The sequence below is a fragment of the Musa acuminata genome, chromosome BXJ3-6 (assembly GCF_036884655.1).
Source record: "Musa acuminata AAA Group cultivar baxijiao chromosome BXJ3-6, Cavendish_Baxijiao_AAA, whole genome shotgun sequence".
NCBI classification, from domain to species: domain Eukaryota; kingdom Viridiplantae; phylum Streptophyta; class Magnoliopsida; order Zingiberales; family Musaceae; genus Musa; species Musa acuminata.
Window position 1 is genome coordinate 36,396,730 of NC_088354.1, and position 14,952 is coordinate 36,411,681.

General features: G+C 37.7%; 2 protein-coding genes across 4 annotated transcripts; both read right to left on the reverse strand.

Moving 5' to 3' along the window:
• Window positions 1-1,358: 1,358 nt before the first annotated feature.
• Window positions 1,359-4,603, reverse strand: LOC135639503 (purple acid phosphatase 18-like). 2 transcript variants are annotated; one of them, XM_065153272.1, is made up of 5 exons: window positions 4,380-4,603; window positions 2,762-3,430; window positions 2,083-2,271; window positions 1,906-1,994; window positions 1,359-1,789 (listed from the first exon to the last, which is right to left on the reverse strand). In XM_065153272.1, exons 1-5 carry the CDS (start codon window positions 4,551-4,553, stop codon window positions 1,570-1,572), a joined length of 1,341 nt encoding a protein of 446 aa, XP_065009344.1. In that variant the 5' UTR covers window positions 4,554-4,603; the 3' UTR covers window positions 1,359-1,569. The 2 variants fall into 2 exon arrangements, with proteins under 2 accessions (XP_065009344.1, XP_065009345.1); XM_065153273.1 differs by having other exon boundaries at window positions 4,361-4,480.
• Window positions 4,604-5,249: 646 nt separating this feature from the next.
• On the reverse strand, window positions 5,250-14,952 carry LOC135639504 (polyadenylate-binding protein RBP45-like). Of its 2 annotated transcripts, none has more exons than XM_065153274.1 (8): window positions 14,830-14,952; window positions 14,326-14,709; window positions 12,707-13,184; window positions 7,436-7,491; window positions 7,229-7,359; window positions 7,044-7,140; window positions 6,792-6,956; window positions 5,250-5,585 (listed from the first exon to the last, which is right to left on the reverse strand). In XM_065153274.1, the coding sequence occupies exons 2-8, from the start codon at window positions 14,707-14,709 to the stop codon at window positions 5,583-5,585; spliced, it is 1,314 nt and encodes a 437-aa protein (XP_065009346.1). In that variant the 5' UTR covers window positions 14,830-14,952; the 3' UTR covers window positions 5,250-5,582. The 2 variants fall into 2 exon arrangements, with proteins under 2 accessions (XP_065009346.1, XP_065009347.1); XM_065153275.1 differs by having other exon boundaries at window positions 14,326-14,700; window positions 14,830-14,897.

Genomic DNA, 14,952 nt, shown 5'->3' on the forward strand with positions numbered 1-14,952 from the left:
TTGAGAGACTAGCACATAACAAGGAAGATTTTTTCCTTTATCTGAATGATCTATAGGAACTAATAAAGATAAGCACAACTCGACTGACCCCACACTAGAGTTAGAGTCATTAGTGAATTAAAACAATATGTTAGATCAAACTTTGACTACTTAATAACAGTGGCGAAGTCAAGCTAAGAGCCAAGAGGCATATTATAGTCGAAGCAGAAAAAATAAGATTTAGCAAAAGCGAAGAGATACAACATCTACAAAGGCTTCGACGAGGATGCCAAATGAATAAGCGGGGGAGAATATCATGGACAAAACAAAAAACGGGGTATTTGATGTAATGCTCACGTATGTTCGTATCTTTCAATTTATATTCATGCTTTGCACAACATGTAGAAGACTTGTAGAAAGTTTGACAACTTGAGTTTAGTTAGCTTTAATGGCCATTTTAGGCTTGTAAACGTAGGTTGTGTGCAGTCATCATGCAAAGGCAAAATTATCTACAAATAGACCATCCAAGCAGTCATTTTAAGGGTTTTCTAGCTCCGTAGAGTAATGCGGAGGGTCAGCCAGTGTAGCACCTAGGAGCTACCCGTGTGGCACATGGTTGGATGGGTCTTTGAGATAGTATATAAAGTTGGTTCGTTGCGTTGTTCTGGAGTAGTGTCATGTGGATACTTGCAGTGTGTTTGTTGAAATAGTTGCTTGTGAATCCCAAGTTAAACGTTTTCTCTAATACATCTTTTCTTTAAGGATCTTAAGAGGTTTCGGGAAGACTAACTCTTTGTAGACGGACACACAAGGGTGCCACACGACTTAGGCAAAACTAACTTTCGTGATAGCTTGTAGCTTCTTCCACTACCGAGCAACTATCTTAAATTGAACTACCGAGCAACTATCTTAAATTGAACCCTTCGTTGTTGCTACTGCCATCCGCAACTTCCTTCGTTACCGTTGTCTTCTTCTCCGCTTTCCATTTTCGGTGACACATTTATCCTTCTCTTCTATTATTAATAGTTCTTTTCTCCTCTCTAACCAACGTTAATAGTAAATAATATACTATTAACACTAGATTGTTAACTAAGTAATCTCTATTTATAAATACAACACAAAGTAATCTCTATTTACTAGATTGATAATATACTTTTTTTTTTAATTTTAATACTATTAATTTTTATTTAGTTAATTTAATATCATATTTTTATTTATATAATCATATTTATTAATTATATGATATATTTTTTATATTTTAATATTTTAGAGCATTTTAAGACTTGACGCTTTTGATGCCTAACACTCTTAAAATCACTGAAGTATGCATCGTAGCAGCAGCAGAGCCCAGAACAAGGCCACTATAGCATGCGACGTGCTAAACAAAATATAGCATTTTTACAACCGAAATTATCATCCTCGGTACCAGCAAAACCAGACTGTAGCCTTTTACATGTAGATGTCGACAAGGGTATTGTTCTACAAGCATCAAATTTCACAGCAGTGAGCTTAGTCTACATAGGTTTTATGATACATATGTACATTAGCGACAAGATGTCTTTTGGTTGTAAATGCTTCAGGGTGTAAATGTTAAGGAGACATCAGAATTTTCCTGTACTCGGGCCTATTCTCATGGATGCATCCAGTGCTAGCTAAAGAGTTGATCCAAACCTCATCTGATTTTACTGATTCATCATCATCATTCCTGTGCCAACTCCAAATTGCATGTGTCGAGTTCACGATCTTCAGTTCACCATGACCAAAGCTTGCTTCTCTGTAAACTGACCACTCTGGCTTTGGGTGATTAAATCTGCAGATTTGGATGCAAAGATAAAACAGAAGATGCATTTGCGGACACAGGTAAACACAAACCCAAGAAATTAGTTCACACTATCTAGTAGCAGGATTCAGAAAGATCTTGTTTACCTATGAGCCAAACCTTCCCTGTTGCCTCCGTCTCCAATGGTTATGTGCAGAGGACCACAAGGATCTAAACCACCATTGTAGACCCGGTCCTGTGGTTTGTATAAGTAGATCAAATGAAGCATATAACAAAGTTATGGCAGTGGATGTAACATAGGATTTCAGGAGGTGCTGGCTTACCATTCTTTCATAAGCATGCACATGGCCAGCAATAAATATATCGACACCAGCAGCATAAAGCAATGGTTCCATTGCAGCCATCATGCTTTTCCCTTCACCTTGATGAGCCCAGTTGCTATTATACCATGGTACGTGCAATAGAACTAGCAGCCACGGTGTCCTTTCCCTGTCTAGTCTAGCAAGATCAGTCTGTAAAATCAAACCAAAGAGAATAGACCCTATGGATCAGAAATCAATATACCTCTTTAGTTAGAATTTAACAGAAGTATGAAAATTATAAAGAAGTATAGGTAGGAAAGACTATGACTACCAGGAAAATACAATAACCAATCTGGGAGAGTAGAAATATTAATTTAAACATACCGAATTACCCATCCAAAATTTAAGTATATGTCTCTTAAAAGTTAGTATTATCACTGTCTGAACAGAATAGAAGACACAATTGGTGGAACCAAACCTGAGATATTTCATGGACATGACACATTGAGAGGAGGAATCATCATGATACAAATTGAAAAAATCAGGCAACTAATTCATTTTATCTTATTCAGGTTTCAAAAAATCATTCAAAATAATTAACAAATAATTTGTAACTTGCAACAATTGATGAGGAAAGAAAAAGAAGAGTTGAGCATGAAAACCATTGAACCATGAAGAGGGAAGGAACAGATTAACTGACCTTTAACCAAGCATATTGATCTGAGTTCTCATCATAATCGGAATATGACCCAAGCATGACAATGTGAACACCTGCAACCTCAAATGAGTAATACAGATTGGATGTAGACCCACACTCTTCATATGGCATCTTCCATCTTGCATTATATGCTTGAAATCCTGATTTAAAAAATACTATACTCTCCTTTTCATGGTTTCCTTCTGTTACCATCCATGGTCTAGAGCTGGCAAGTGGCTGCACCAGTGCACCAAAAGAATCCCATAAATGCTGCTGGTAATCAGCATAGGAGAGATCTCCAGGGAGAAGATGCACATCATATTTGCATTGACTTATGTGATCTAGAGTTGATTTTGTCCAGCCTGTTTGCCCAAGATCACCAACTACAGAAAATGTTACTGGAAATTCTGAAGGTGGGGTCATAAACTGGAACTCAGGACCTTGTCCACCGCACCGGTAGAAGTAAGTGGTGCTACTTTCAAGGGGCCCAATAACAACATGATTTATCTTCCCAGAAGAATACAGTAAATATTTGTAAAATGCACTCTCTCCTTGAGACGATGAAGTGTATTCTCCTGGTGAAGTTCCATATTCAACTATTGAACGAGAAAATTCATCATCACTCACCCATGTTATTCGCATGTGCTGTGTTCCTGCCAAAGAAATGTGAACCTGAAAAAGACAAATCGATTGCCAGCTAAATGCCTTTGCCTCAGAAAATATAATGTCATTTGTTATTAAAATTATACTCTATTGTTTCAAAGAGGATGTTGCTAACATACAACTACATATAACATGTAGAATTGAATAATATGTTGTAAAAAGGATGATTTTTATTCACTGAGGTGATGAATATTTATACAGGTTTTGAGGGAGAGATTTCCCTCAATCAACCGCTCAAATCACGCCATCAGATCAGCTATTCAAATCTGTGATTAATTCTTAGTTGAAATTATTTAACTTTTGATTTATGGAAACTAAGTATTTTTGGATGGAATTATTCAACTTTTGGTCAAACCATTAACTTCAAGGTTTTACTCTATGTTTTCTGATCAATTTTGTTTGCATATTTACGGAATATCTAATACCACTTTAGTGCGCGCAATAACATACGAGTGATGCATTAACGTGTGCATAAGAAAACATCATATCTATTTTATTAATGCCTAGAGCATGTAGACATTGCAATTTAAAAGCAACTTTGTACACGCATGTATTTCTCAGACCCTTGCAGTTTCAATTTGCACAATTCACCAGAAAAATTTTGGTCCTTCAATTCTTAAGCAGCTCTTGAATCGGTTTTCCCTCCCTCCGCTCGGCCATCCCAATCCTATAATTCAATAGACATAAAAAGACTCCGTCTTTGACTTTTTAAGCAGTTCTCGAGTAAGTTTCCCTTCAATATCGTATCTCTGAGAACCCGAACAATGCAAAAATCGAATTCTACTTCAGAAGAATTTAACAGAATCTTCAGTAAGAATCCCGATCCAGAAGGAGAAAGAAAGAGACAAGGAGGCCAGGCAACCGCAGCAGCAGATCCGAACAACTAAAAATCATAATCTTAATAGCTCAACCAGAAGAGAGAAAGAGAGAGAGAGAGACCGGTAGTTGACACGATCACCTGCTGTGGATCGGAAGAACGCTTGGGCCTGGAAGGGAGACTTAGGGTTTTCCGAGGCAACGGCCGGACGTAGTCCTCCCCGCTCCCGCCTGCGATCACCGTCGAAGATGGAAGAGGGGAAGAGAGGAAGAAGAGGAAGAGAAGAATCGTAGCCCGTGTCGCTCTCAGCCCCATCTGATCCTCTCCTTTGTCGTCTCCTCTTCGCGTCTCTCTCTCCTCCTTTATAATAAATGCGTATCGCTAATAAAACAATTTAAATTCCATCTTTTGGAGCGACGAGTACCGGCCAGTAGCGAAGTAGTGCAGGTGCAATGCACGTGAACATCCTTCCACCGGAGCCTTATGAACTAGTGCACGCGGTTCGCACGTGCTTCTCTGAGGAGACACGACAGGACAGATCCTTTGTGAAAGCTGTGCTTGAAATGAATTAAAATTTTATGAATTATTAAAATAACAAACATAAATTATTAGGCTGAAATGAATTCCATCAATTTATAAATTAAAAAGTGTTAATCCATAGTTTTCATTATATTCCATGTTTAAATTAAATTAATTAAAACCTGCACTGTTATCAGTTTTATTTCATTCTAAGATACATTGTACTCGAACATAATAATATTTTCAGACGTACTTGAAACAATGTCTTAGATTCACGAGGAATTCCCAAAGAGAATTGAGATGGATGCTGTAATAATACCTATCCAATTTTCGTGGTGTCAAATCAATCCTGAACAAATGATGATGCCCTCCCTGCAGAAGACATCGAGCTCACCGCAGGTCAAGATGCATGCGATGCGGACTGCAGATTTCACCCGCGGGAAACAAAGCCTGTTTCTGCTCAATATCACAGTTATATAATACATGGGCAAATTATGATCAAACAAAGCAATCATATCATTACTAGATGGTCCACGACATAACAATATTAGTTCAGATTTGGAAAGACTACTTAACAGTTCAAATGTCATGAAAAATGGCAGCAAAGCAAGCAACATAGTCTCAACACTACAGATATCAAACGCCTGGGACGAAGTAACGTAACTCAAACAAACAACTGCTGCTCTTTGGGAAGAGAAACCTACGGAGTAATGGACATGACCAACGAGCTTTGTCAACGGATGCACGGTTAAATCTTTCATGTTCAGGAGCTGTGGAAACTGCTTGCCATTACCATATACTGCGCACCTCTTCAGGTCTACCAACTCACTGCACAGTAATATTGACATGTTACTCAGTATACTTGGGAACATAACAAGCAAGGAAAATGCCACACGGAGATCAAGATACAGAGTAATTGAAAAGGCCTATTGCTAAACTACAACTTGTTCTTTTGATTTTAAGGTGATGCCACCGTATATAAGCCAATACCCATCATGGCTTTGTCCTAAGGATATGCAATTTCCCTACAACAAGTTTTAACCTTTAAATCGATGAGGGTGATCAAGAGTGATCATGCCATTGTGGACAGGATTTAGAAATTTCACTTATTTATCAATTAATTAATGAATCTTGATTATTATAATTTTATTTAGTCTTGATTAAATATCACATTGATCTTCAATATGTGATACATTTGACCGTCCACATGCAACTACCACCCTGTAGAACATTGTCTACTACTAATAGATTTGGCACAATTGAATTTTTAACAATAAAAAGATAAAACTGCTCAGTGTTTCTGATCTCAGCAGAAAATGAAGTCGAACAGTATGAAAACTGAACTAAATCAAGCCCAAAAAAAGGCAGTTTGATTATTCAATTTGTCTATTTCAAGATATTTTCCTTGAGAGAATGAATGGAGGCAGCAAACAAGATACTAGTATTATAGCACGCTGGTGAAGATGATATCAGATCAGCAACCATATGCAAACAAAGATTGGCTTGTGAATCTGAAATTACTATGCATAATAGAGGTGGGAAAAGTAGAATTCCAATTAGAGTGGGCGAGAAAGAGAGAGGAGAAAAAAGTAACAGCATGTTTTCATAACAGATTATTCAAATTAGCAGATTGACCTAATAGGTTGAGTCCAAGGAGAAAAAACAGATAGGATCTGCAGCATGCAACTTGATCTAGATGGCCGAGAACCACAATTATGAAGAGTCCCATATATGGCTGAGAATACCTTGCACCTCAAGTTGGCAAGCAAAAAAGGGAAAGCAAACTGTTGCCATTTTTAGCACAAGCTGATCAGCAAGCTCAATGTTGACTCGTCATACCAAAGTTCATTACCCAGGATTATGTCTAGTTTGTGCACAACACAACAATTCTAACATCAGAAGTTCCTATTTTCAATAATGCTACGAAAATTAAAAGAAAATTATATTAGGTTCATCAACAATCATACCATATAATATGAATTATATTTTCAATTCCTATTTTCAGCAAAACTAATGTCATCAACAGTCTGTTACCTGAGGTGGCTGCTGTGGCGGCTGCTGCTGCTGATAGTTTCCATATCCTGGATATGTTGCATAAGCATACATATTAGGATCTTGAGGTGGGGCATATCCATAGGCATCATAGCTTTGGGTGTACCCATAGTAGTTCCCATTCCACTGGTTGGGATCCTGCTGTGGCTGATAACAAAAGAGAATTAAGTTTAATGAATGCTCAGCTTTGAGAGAGAAAAAATAAGATCTGTTAAGAAGGTAAGCATAGCTAACCTGTTTATTTGTAGGACTACGTCCCCATGAGAGCCGAACATTTTGTCCACCCAACAAGGTCCCATTCAGCATCTGCAAAGCCTCCTCAGCATTGGCCCTGAAAAAATCAATTAAGAATATTCAAAAGAATCATCAAAACTTACAGAGCTATCCATCCCGTCAGTGTTTTTAATTCATGAACCAACCTGTTACCAAACTGAACAAACCCACATCGCTTGCCTACAGGTATTTTTATGTAAACTATTTCTCCATATGGGCTAAAAACCTGCCGCAAATGTTCATCCGTAACATTTGGATCCAGTCCGCCAACAAATATCTGTGAGCCAGATAGCAAATTGCAAAATCACAATACCATCACTACATATATGTAGAAAGCTAAACTAAGTACCCACAGTGGTATTATTTGGATCATTCTCAGATTCAGCACCTTGTGTGGTCTGGTAGGAAGCTGCAAAAACAGCATAAATAACTTTGTAAATTGATTCTAGTCATGAAAAGTTTTATTGATGAAAAACAAAAGGAAAGAAAAAAAAGTTTGAAGGAAAGCTAATCTACCCAACACAACTTATGATTCGGAATGCAAATACCACAACCAATCCGCTTTAGTATTCACATGTACTCATAGATGAATGTCTAGTTTGGCTCATTTATAAAAAGCTTGGTTAATGATATTCTTATCATGGTCTTGAGGATCAGCACTCAGCATCTCCTAATATGGTTAGCTAATCTTAACCGGGTAAATCACAAAAAGCTCTGATAAAGTATCTGTCAAGTCAGAATCGCATTGGAAATCAGTGACCATTGATACTGACCAATCCCAGCCCGACTATAACCGAAAAGATTCAGCAATCTGATCCAATCTGGCCCAAACAAAAGCCTAAGTTGTAACTTTGTCCTGGCAGATTGATCCTCAAAGATTTTCTTAGAAATTTAGAACTCATATTAGGTCAAAATTCATTTCAAATAAAAATTCAAAAAAGCACACAAAAAGTGTTTTCCAGTAAAATATCATGCATAAAATAGTTCTTGACAAGCTTGAGAACAGGGATCAGCATTAACTCAATATCGAGAACGTTGTTGCAACTTACTTGAAATTGTCAAATCCCCGAGGACGAAGATACATGATAAATGTTCAGAATGTCATTACCTTAACAGCAATTAGCTAGAGCAAATAACAAACAATTATACTTTTTTATAAAATATAATCCAAGTGCACCATCAGATGCTCGACCTTTATGCCTATATTATTTAGTGATGTTGGATGTACATGATGGCAGGGTTCTCAATTTCGATGTGTACCGTCCGGTACGGACAATATGTACTAATCGGAGAGGATACCGGTACGCGGACCATCCTCTACCGGGCAGTACCAGTGTTTTGACTGGTACCAAGGCATATCGACTGGTATCGAGGAGTACCGACCGGTATCGTCTCGGATTTCGACCGTTACCGAGGCATACCGATCAATACGCTCTGGCATGGTAGGTGAAGGTATTTTTAAGGTTCTAGGGTGTACCATCGATACGCCCTAGCGTACCGACGGTATATACCGGTACATACCGTACCGAACAGAGCTTAGTATGCTTAGATAATAATCAGATGCATGTGACTAGCATCTAATTATTGTATAAGCTATATTACATGGTTATGTATTTGTCCTATTGTGATTCCTTATTTGTCACTAAAAAAAAGATTTATAAAGGTGTATACCTTGATTTTGAAGATTATATGGCCTAGATCCCTACTCAACATAATTGCTAAATTACATTTTATTTTATTCAGAGTGACCTTCTGATGGAGATAAACATAAGGCTTGGGTGGAAAAAGCTATCCCTTCAGTTCAGTATTTATGATTCTTAGACTTGCATAGTCTTTTATCAGACAATTGGTTTATAATAAGTGATACTCATGGAACTGACATCATAGAATTGAATTGACACTAAGCCAGAGATAAATTTAACAGAATATAACATATGAATCTCATTCATACCATGTCCAATAAGTACCAACTAGAAAAAACATTCAAATATTATGCATGCCAAAATTTCAATAGGTAAACAAAATAAGGATGTACATTCAAATATTATGCATGTACATTAAAAAGGTTAATGTGTACACAAGGATATGCCTTATATAGACTCATAGTACCACAAAGTTGCATATCTCCAAAGGTTGCTCAATTTAAGCTATAACAATCAGGACAGACCAGAAAACATAAATTTTGCACCTGTTTGGAAAAAGTAAAAAAGTTTAATTGAAAAGAATTAATAGATTAATATTACAATTGTATTCCCCTCCTAGATGAGGTATTTAATTTTACTTTTACAATTGTGCATCTTTTGACAATCACATCATAGTTTTGACCTTATTATACCAAGATTATAACCTATCTAGAAATGCAATCAAATTGTCCAATTGTAAAAGATAAGAGGACAAAGAATGAAGCATTTATAAGAAAATATTATGAAAACCTTGCTAGATGATCTTAAATAGACTCAATTGGACATCCAGGTTGATATACAAGTATACAACAATACCCTAGTTTTCTCTTCTATAAAATACAGTGAATACAGCCAAGCACAGAAGATTAATGAACTTTTAGAATATTTATGAAATAATGTTATGAATATATAACTAATTATTTTGCAAGAAATTTTTTTTGCAAAGGGGAAGTGGCAATGGCGAAATTAAAATATACTTTAAAATTTTCAAAGAGTCAATATTGGTTTTGGTATTTGATTGACCAGTAAAGTACTGGTAAAAAAAGCAGCAATCAGACCTGTACTGGACAATATTACAGTAAACAAGTGATAAATAATAATAACTGACAAGTATGGTCTAATTTGTGTCATTGATTGGACCGATAAATAAGTTTGTAATGTGGGTATAACTAACATCTAAAAAATATTCTATGGTTGCACTGCTGTCATTATATTTTGTATACCATAGAAGAACGGAGTTAGCAAAAAACTGGTTGCATAAGAGATTAAAAAAGTAAATATACCTGACTTCAAGCTTTGGTTGTGGCAATATGTGCTACCGGGAGAGTAAAACAAACAAGATTATATTGATGAAAAGATAACAACAAGGATATGCTTGCGATATAAAATCATTACTCCTTTGTAAAGCAGTGTTATCAATGGGTGCTCACCTAGGTGCCCAGGAGAGGTCCGAGTGCCTTTCATATATTATAGGCAGGCTTTTACTCGGGCAACACCTAAGCGTGCATCCGAGCTTGATCACTGGATGGCCTAAAGCACGTGCTCGAGTATGATCACACCTAAGTTAAAGCTCGATTAGATTCAATCAGGTAAGCGATTTAATACCGTATAACCCCCAACCCCTTTGTGTGACTCTCTCCCTCTCTCTCTCGTAAGAAACCCTAGGCATTCCGAGTCTCCTCTCTATTGTGAGCAACTCGACCGACGACTTGAATGATTGACTCTCCTACAATGGCGGTAGTGCAGCAAGATGCCTCCTTCCCACAATGGCGAGTCTTAGCTCTCTCTCTCGCTCCCTTAACCCCTCTCTCTCCCTCTATTTGGTGGTGCAAAGACCCCCTCCTCCCTCTTCTCACTCGCAATGCCCCCACCCTCCCGAAATTAGCTTGCTTTCTATCTCCCTCTTCCCCTGTATTCTCTATCCCAGCATCCCCCCATCTTGAGAGGCAACTCCTGCTCACATATGTGCTTCCACATAGCCCTCACTCACACCCATGGGCGGAGGCGACAACCCTCTCCCTTTCTAATGGCATCCCCTCCCTCTTTCTTTCGGGGTTTGCCTCTCTCCCTTTACTTTCAATGACCCTCTCTGCCTTTATATTTCTTTCGGCGATCCCTCCTCACCTCCAGTTCCTGTTGCCCGCTGTTAGCCCAAGCCCTTTCATCACCCTCAATTAGTATTTGTACTTGCTAATTTTAATGTTAATTTTTGCTATAATTTTGAAACATGTTGATTTTGATGTTAATCTTCTTTTGTTTTGTTATTTTGTTATTAGACTCAAACAATTCAGTACTTTAATGTTTTGTAGATGGTTAAATAAATGTCATTCAGTATTTAATGGTTATAATTTGAATATTAAATTACATGGAACTCATATATTGTCTTACTTTCTTCTTAATCATATTTTTATTATTTTTTATATTGGTGAGTGCTTAGTGCCAAGGCATTTTGGAACCTTGGAGCCTTTTTGCGCCTAGATCCTTTGATAAGGCTGTTGTAGAGTATGACTATCGAACATGTTTTAGAGTTTAGACCACCTCCAATGTATGATTTCCCCATTATTGATAGCTAAAACACAGATTTCAAGATCAAAGGAAGATCTTTCTTGACCTAAAAAAGAAGTGTACAAGATAACACAACAATTATTAGTTACAATCCTTGGCATAACACCAAGTCATTTTAGCTAAAAGAATGAAAAATATGAATCACGAATTTGACTAATAGAGAACAGTATATACAAGCTGTTGAACTAATGATTATGGCATTTGCTACCGTCCCTAAAAGTACTCATCATTCTAACTAAAAAGTAAAAACCACTGCTACCAAGTGAAAGACAACACAATAACTATCAATATTTCAACAGTAAGCCAACAATCAAACATAGCTTCATATGGAATATGGATGCTAGCAATTCAAATCTCAGCATAGGCTCCAAGGAACTTGTTAACATTGGATAAACATCGTTTACCAAGCTGATCTTGCATTAAACGCATCAACAGAAGCACTATTTTGAGAGAGGGGAAAAAAAACAACCATCACATGGTAACAACCCTAACCCAGATACAACCAAGGAGACCACATCCAGGCAACAGAACTATAATCAGCATCGTAAGCTCTGGAACTTAGAAGAAGAAAACCAACTAAAAGAGGTTGATATTTCTTCTTACGGCAGAATAGAAAGGAATGTGAATACCAATTAAAAATCTGAAGATAGTATAGGAATAGAATCATGCAAATTTCAGCGAAAAGAACAGAAAGACAAGTTTTGATCTACAAGATGCTTATAGCTGTAACTGGATGAAGGTTTCAACCAAATGATAAAAGGAAATCAAAACTGATGGTAATATAACTTGACTGATAGGTACAAATGCAAGAAAATGAAGGAACCACAATGGAAAAATAAGTGGGAGGTTGAAAAATGAGATTAAAGAGAGCTTCTGTAAAGTAATTAAAAAATAAAATAAATGTAGCAAACTATGCCACAAGAAAAGGACGAACCAAATAACAACATAATCAAAGCACTGACCTAACTGGGGCCACCACTACAGGAGATATGCATCTCAGCTGAAGTCAGTTCCAAGCCCTAAATGAATATAAGAATGAAATCCTGCTTAGAGACCACATGAGGTTTCTATAAGTGTTCTTCACTAATAACCATGTTTCAACGAGCCCAATTTTACAAAGGAAACATCGGCCAAAGCAACACCCTCATCTTGAAAACTATGATTGAAAAATAAAAAAAACTTAATATTTAATTTATCTGATTCCACTATCACACCGATCATTCAACTGATACAATTAACAACAAATTAGCTCTATATGCAACCAACTGAACAAGAGGAAACTTAGATATAAGATACCTGCAGAACTCCATATAAGCAGCACATAAAAAAAAAACACATATGATATCAAAATTACAGGAACATTGCATAGAGGCATACCATTTGAAGGATACTGTTGTTGTGTACCCAAAGACTTCTTATCGGCAGCTGGACCAATCCGCATGGGTCTTGTTGAACAGTAAACTCCATTCATTTCAGTCATGGCTCTTGTTTGTTCATTCGGATCTCCAAATTTAACAAAGCCATAACCTTTGGAGCGCCCAGTCAGTCTGTCAGTGACAACTTTGGCACCCTTAACAGATGAGTAATGATTCTTGAATGTCTCTTGTAACAAATAGTCAGTGACATCTGCAGCCAAGTCCCCAACAAAAATTGTATAATCGACACCATCGCCACGTCTCTCACCTGCTCCACATGTTGCCCAATTCAGTCTGAAAGCTTGTTCTGTATTAGGCATCACTTGACCGTTATAAGTTTGAAGAATTCGATCTGCACCAGCATGAGATACAAACTCAAGAAAACCATAACCCTCCGATTGCCCACTCTGCTTATTGCGGATAATTTTAACTGAAACCACCTGCATCATTAATTACATGAATCAGAAAGACCAAAGCATTAAGCAGAAACTAATAGTGTGGCACAGACCCAGACAAGAATAAGAATTGGAGGTATATCAGAGTGCCTAACTCACAACATATTAAACAAAGACCAAACTAATATCTCACAGGAAAAAAGTCTATTATTGCCAAAAAATAAATATTAGAAAATATGCACTTGAACTGCCTGAACAAAAGAGGATTAGTAATCTTGTTACAGCATTTAATATTAAAAGTTCTACAACATTTTGATAGTTGAAGTAGCACTTAGATTTTCGTTCAAACCTATGTCTGAGCAAACTAGGTAAAGTGATAACTATGTACATGCTATTGTCCACAATCATAATTCAAGTGTCAAACCTAAGCTTGTTGGCCTAAGGCCCTAGGCAAGATTCAACCAGTGCCAACTCAGTGCATATGGCATACAATCCCTAATTTCATTAATGTTGATTTGGGTTTCTATGTCCTTCCTATAGCTTCATTTTTGAGTCACCAACACTTTAAATTTGATCTAAATACTGATGCAACACTGGACATTGGTATCTATGTAGTGTTCAGTAAATGCATAAAGTTAATCCAGTGCTTTGTGTCCTTTTCAGTGCTTTAGTTAGTGATCAGAATGCTTAAAGCAACTATAGAAATGCAATTCGTTCATTATTAAGTTAGGGAATAGAGAAGAGACCATATTAATTTTCTAAACGTTGCTGCATAAGTAAATCATTGATAAGACTTGCACGCTCCAAAGAGGAACCTCATGATGTAGTTACTTAAAAAAGAAGCTTCCACTTACCCTGCTAACGGAACCCACTGTCAACTAGAAGAAAAGGACTCCAGACATTAGCCTACCATTTTAAGTTGGAACACTTGGACATAGTCAAGCTGATCTCAGTTATCCACAAAGTAGTAACTACTCCAAAACAAAAATAAAACAAAGAACGAATGTTTTATCAGCGAGGGAAGGGAACTTGCTCCCTTCTCTTTTCATAAAAGCAATTCATCAACATGCCATTAATCTGGCTATTAAGATCAAAGAAACCCACATAACACTGTTGAAAATTAAAAAAACCCAGAGAAATCGAGAAAAAAAAACTCATATATGGAAAAAAAGATAAAGATAGATACCTCTCCAGTATGAGCAAAGCAGCTGTAAAGATAGTTCTCATCCATCCAGAACTGCAGTCCCCCGATCCAGAGCGTGCGGATTTCATCTGCCGACGCTGGTTGCGGCACCAAAGGCTGGGCTGCGGCCGGCGCTGGCGCCGCCTGGTATTGCATCTGGGGGGGCGGCATCAGATTCGGAGCCTGGTACTGCTGCTGGGGCTGCGGCATCGTCTGGGAAACCGGGGGGGGAACCTGGGAGGGCTGCTGGTTCCACATCGGCGGAGCCGGGGCAGCCTGGTAGTACTGTGGTTGCGGGGGCGGCGGTGGCATCATCATCCACTGCTGCTGCTGCGGCTGCTGGTCCATCGGAGAGGGTTGCACCATCCCACCGGCAGGCTGCATCATCTTGGAACCAAAACAAACAAAAGGTCAAATTTTCCGAATCCTGTCTCTGATATCATAGAATAAACAGCGACCGAAGGAAATCGAGCCACTGAAGATTTAAGATTTGGATAGAACCCTAACCCTAGAAATGGGAGGAAACGGAATAGGGTACGGGCAGAAACGGGGTCGGAGAAAACCCTGACCCAAAAAGAAAGGATACAAGGAGGGCAGGTGTGTGTATATATATATATATATACACGACGA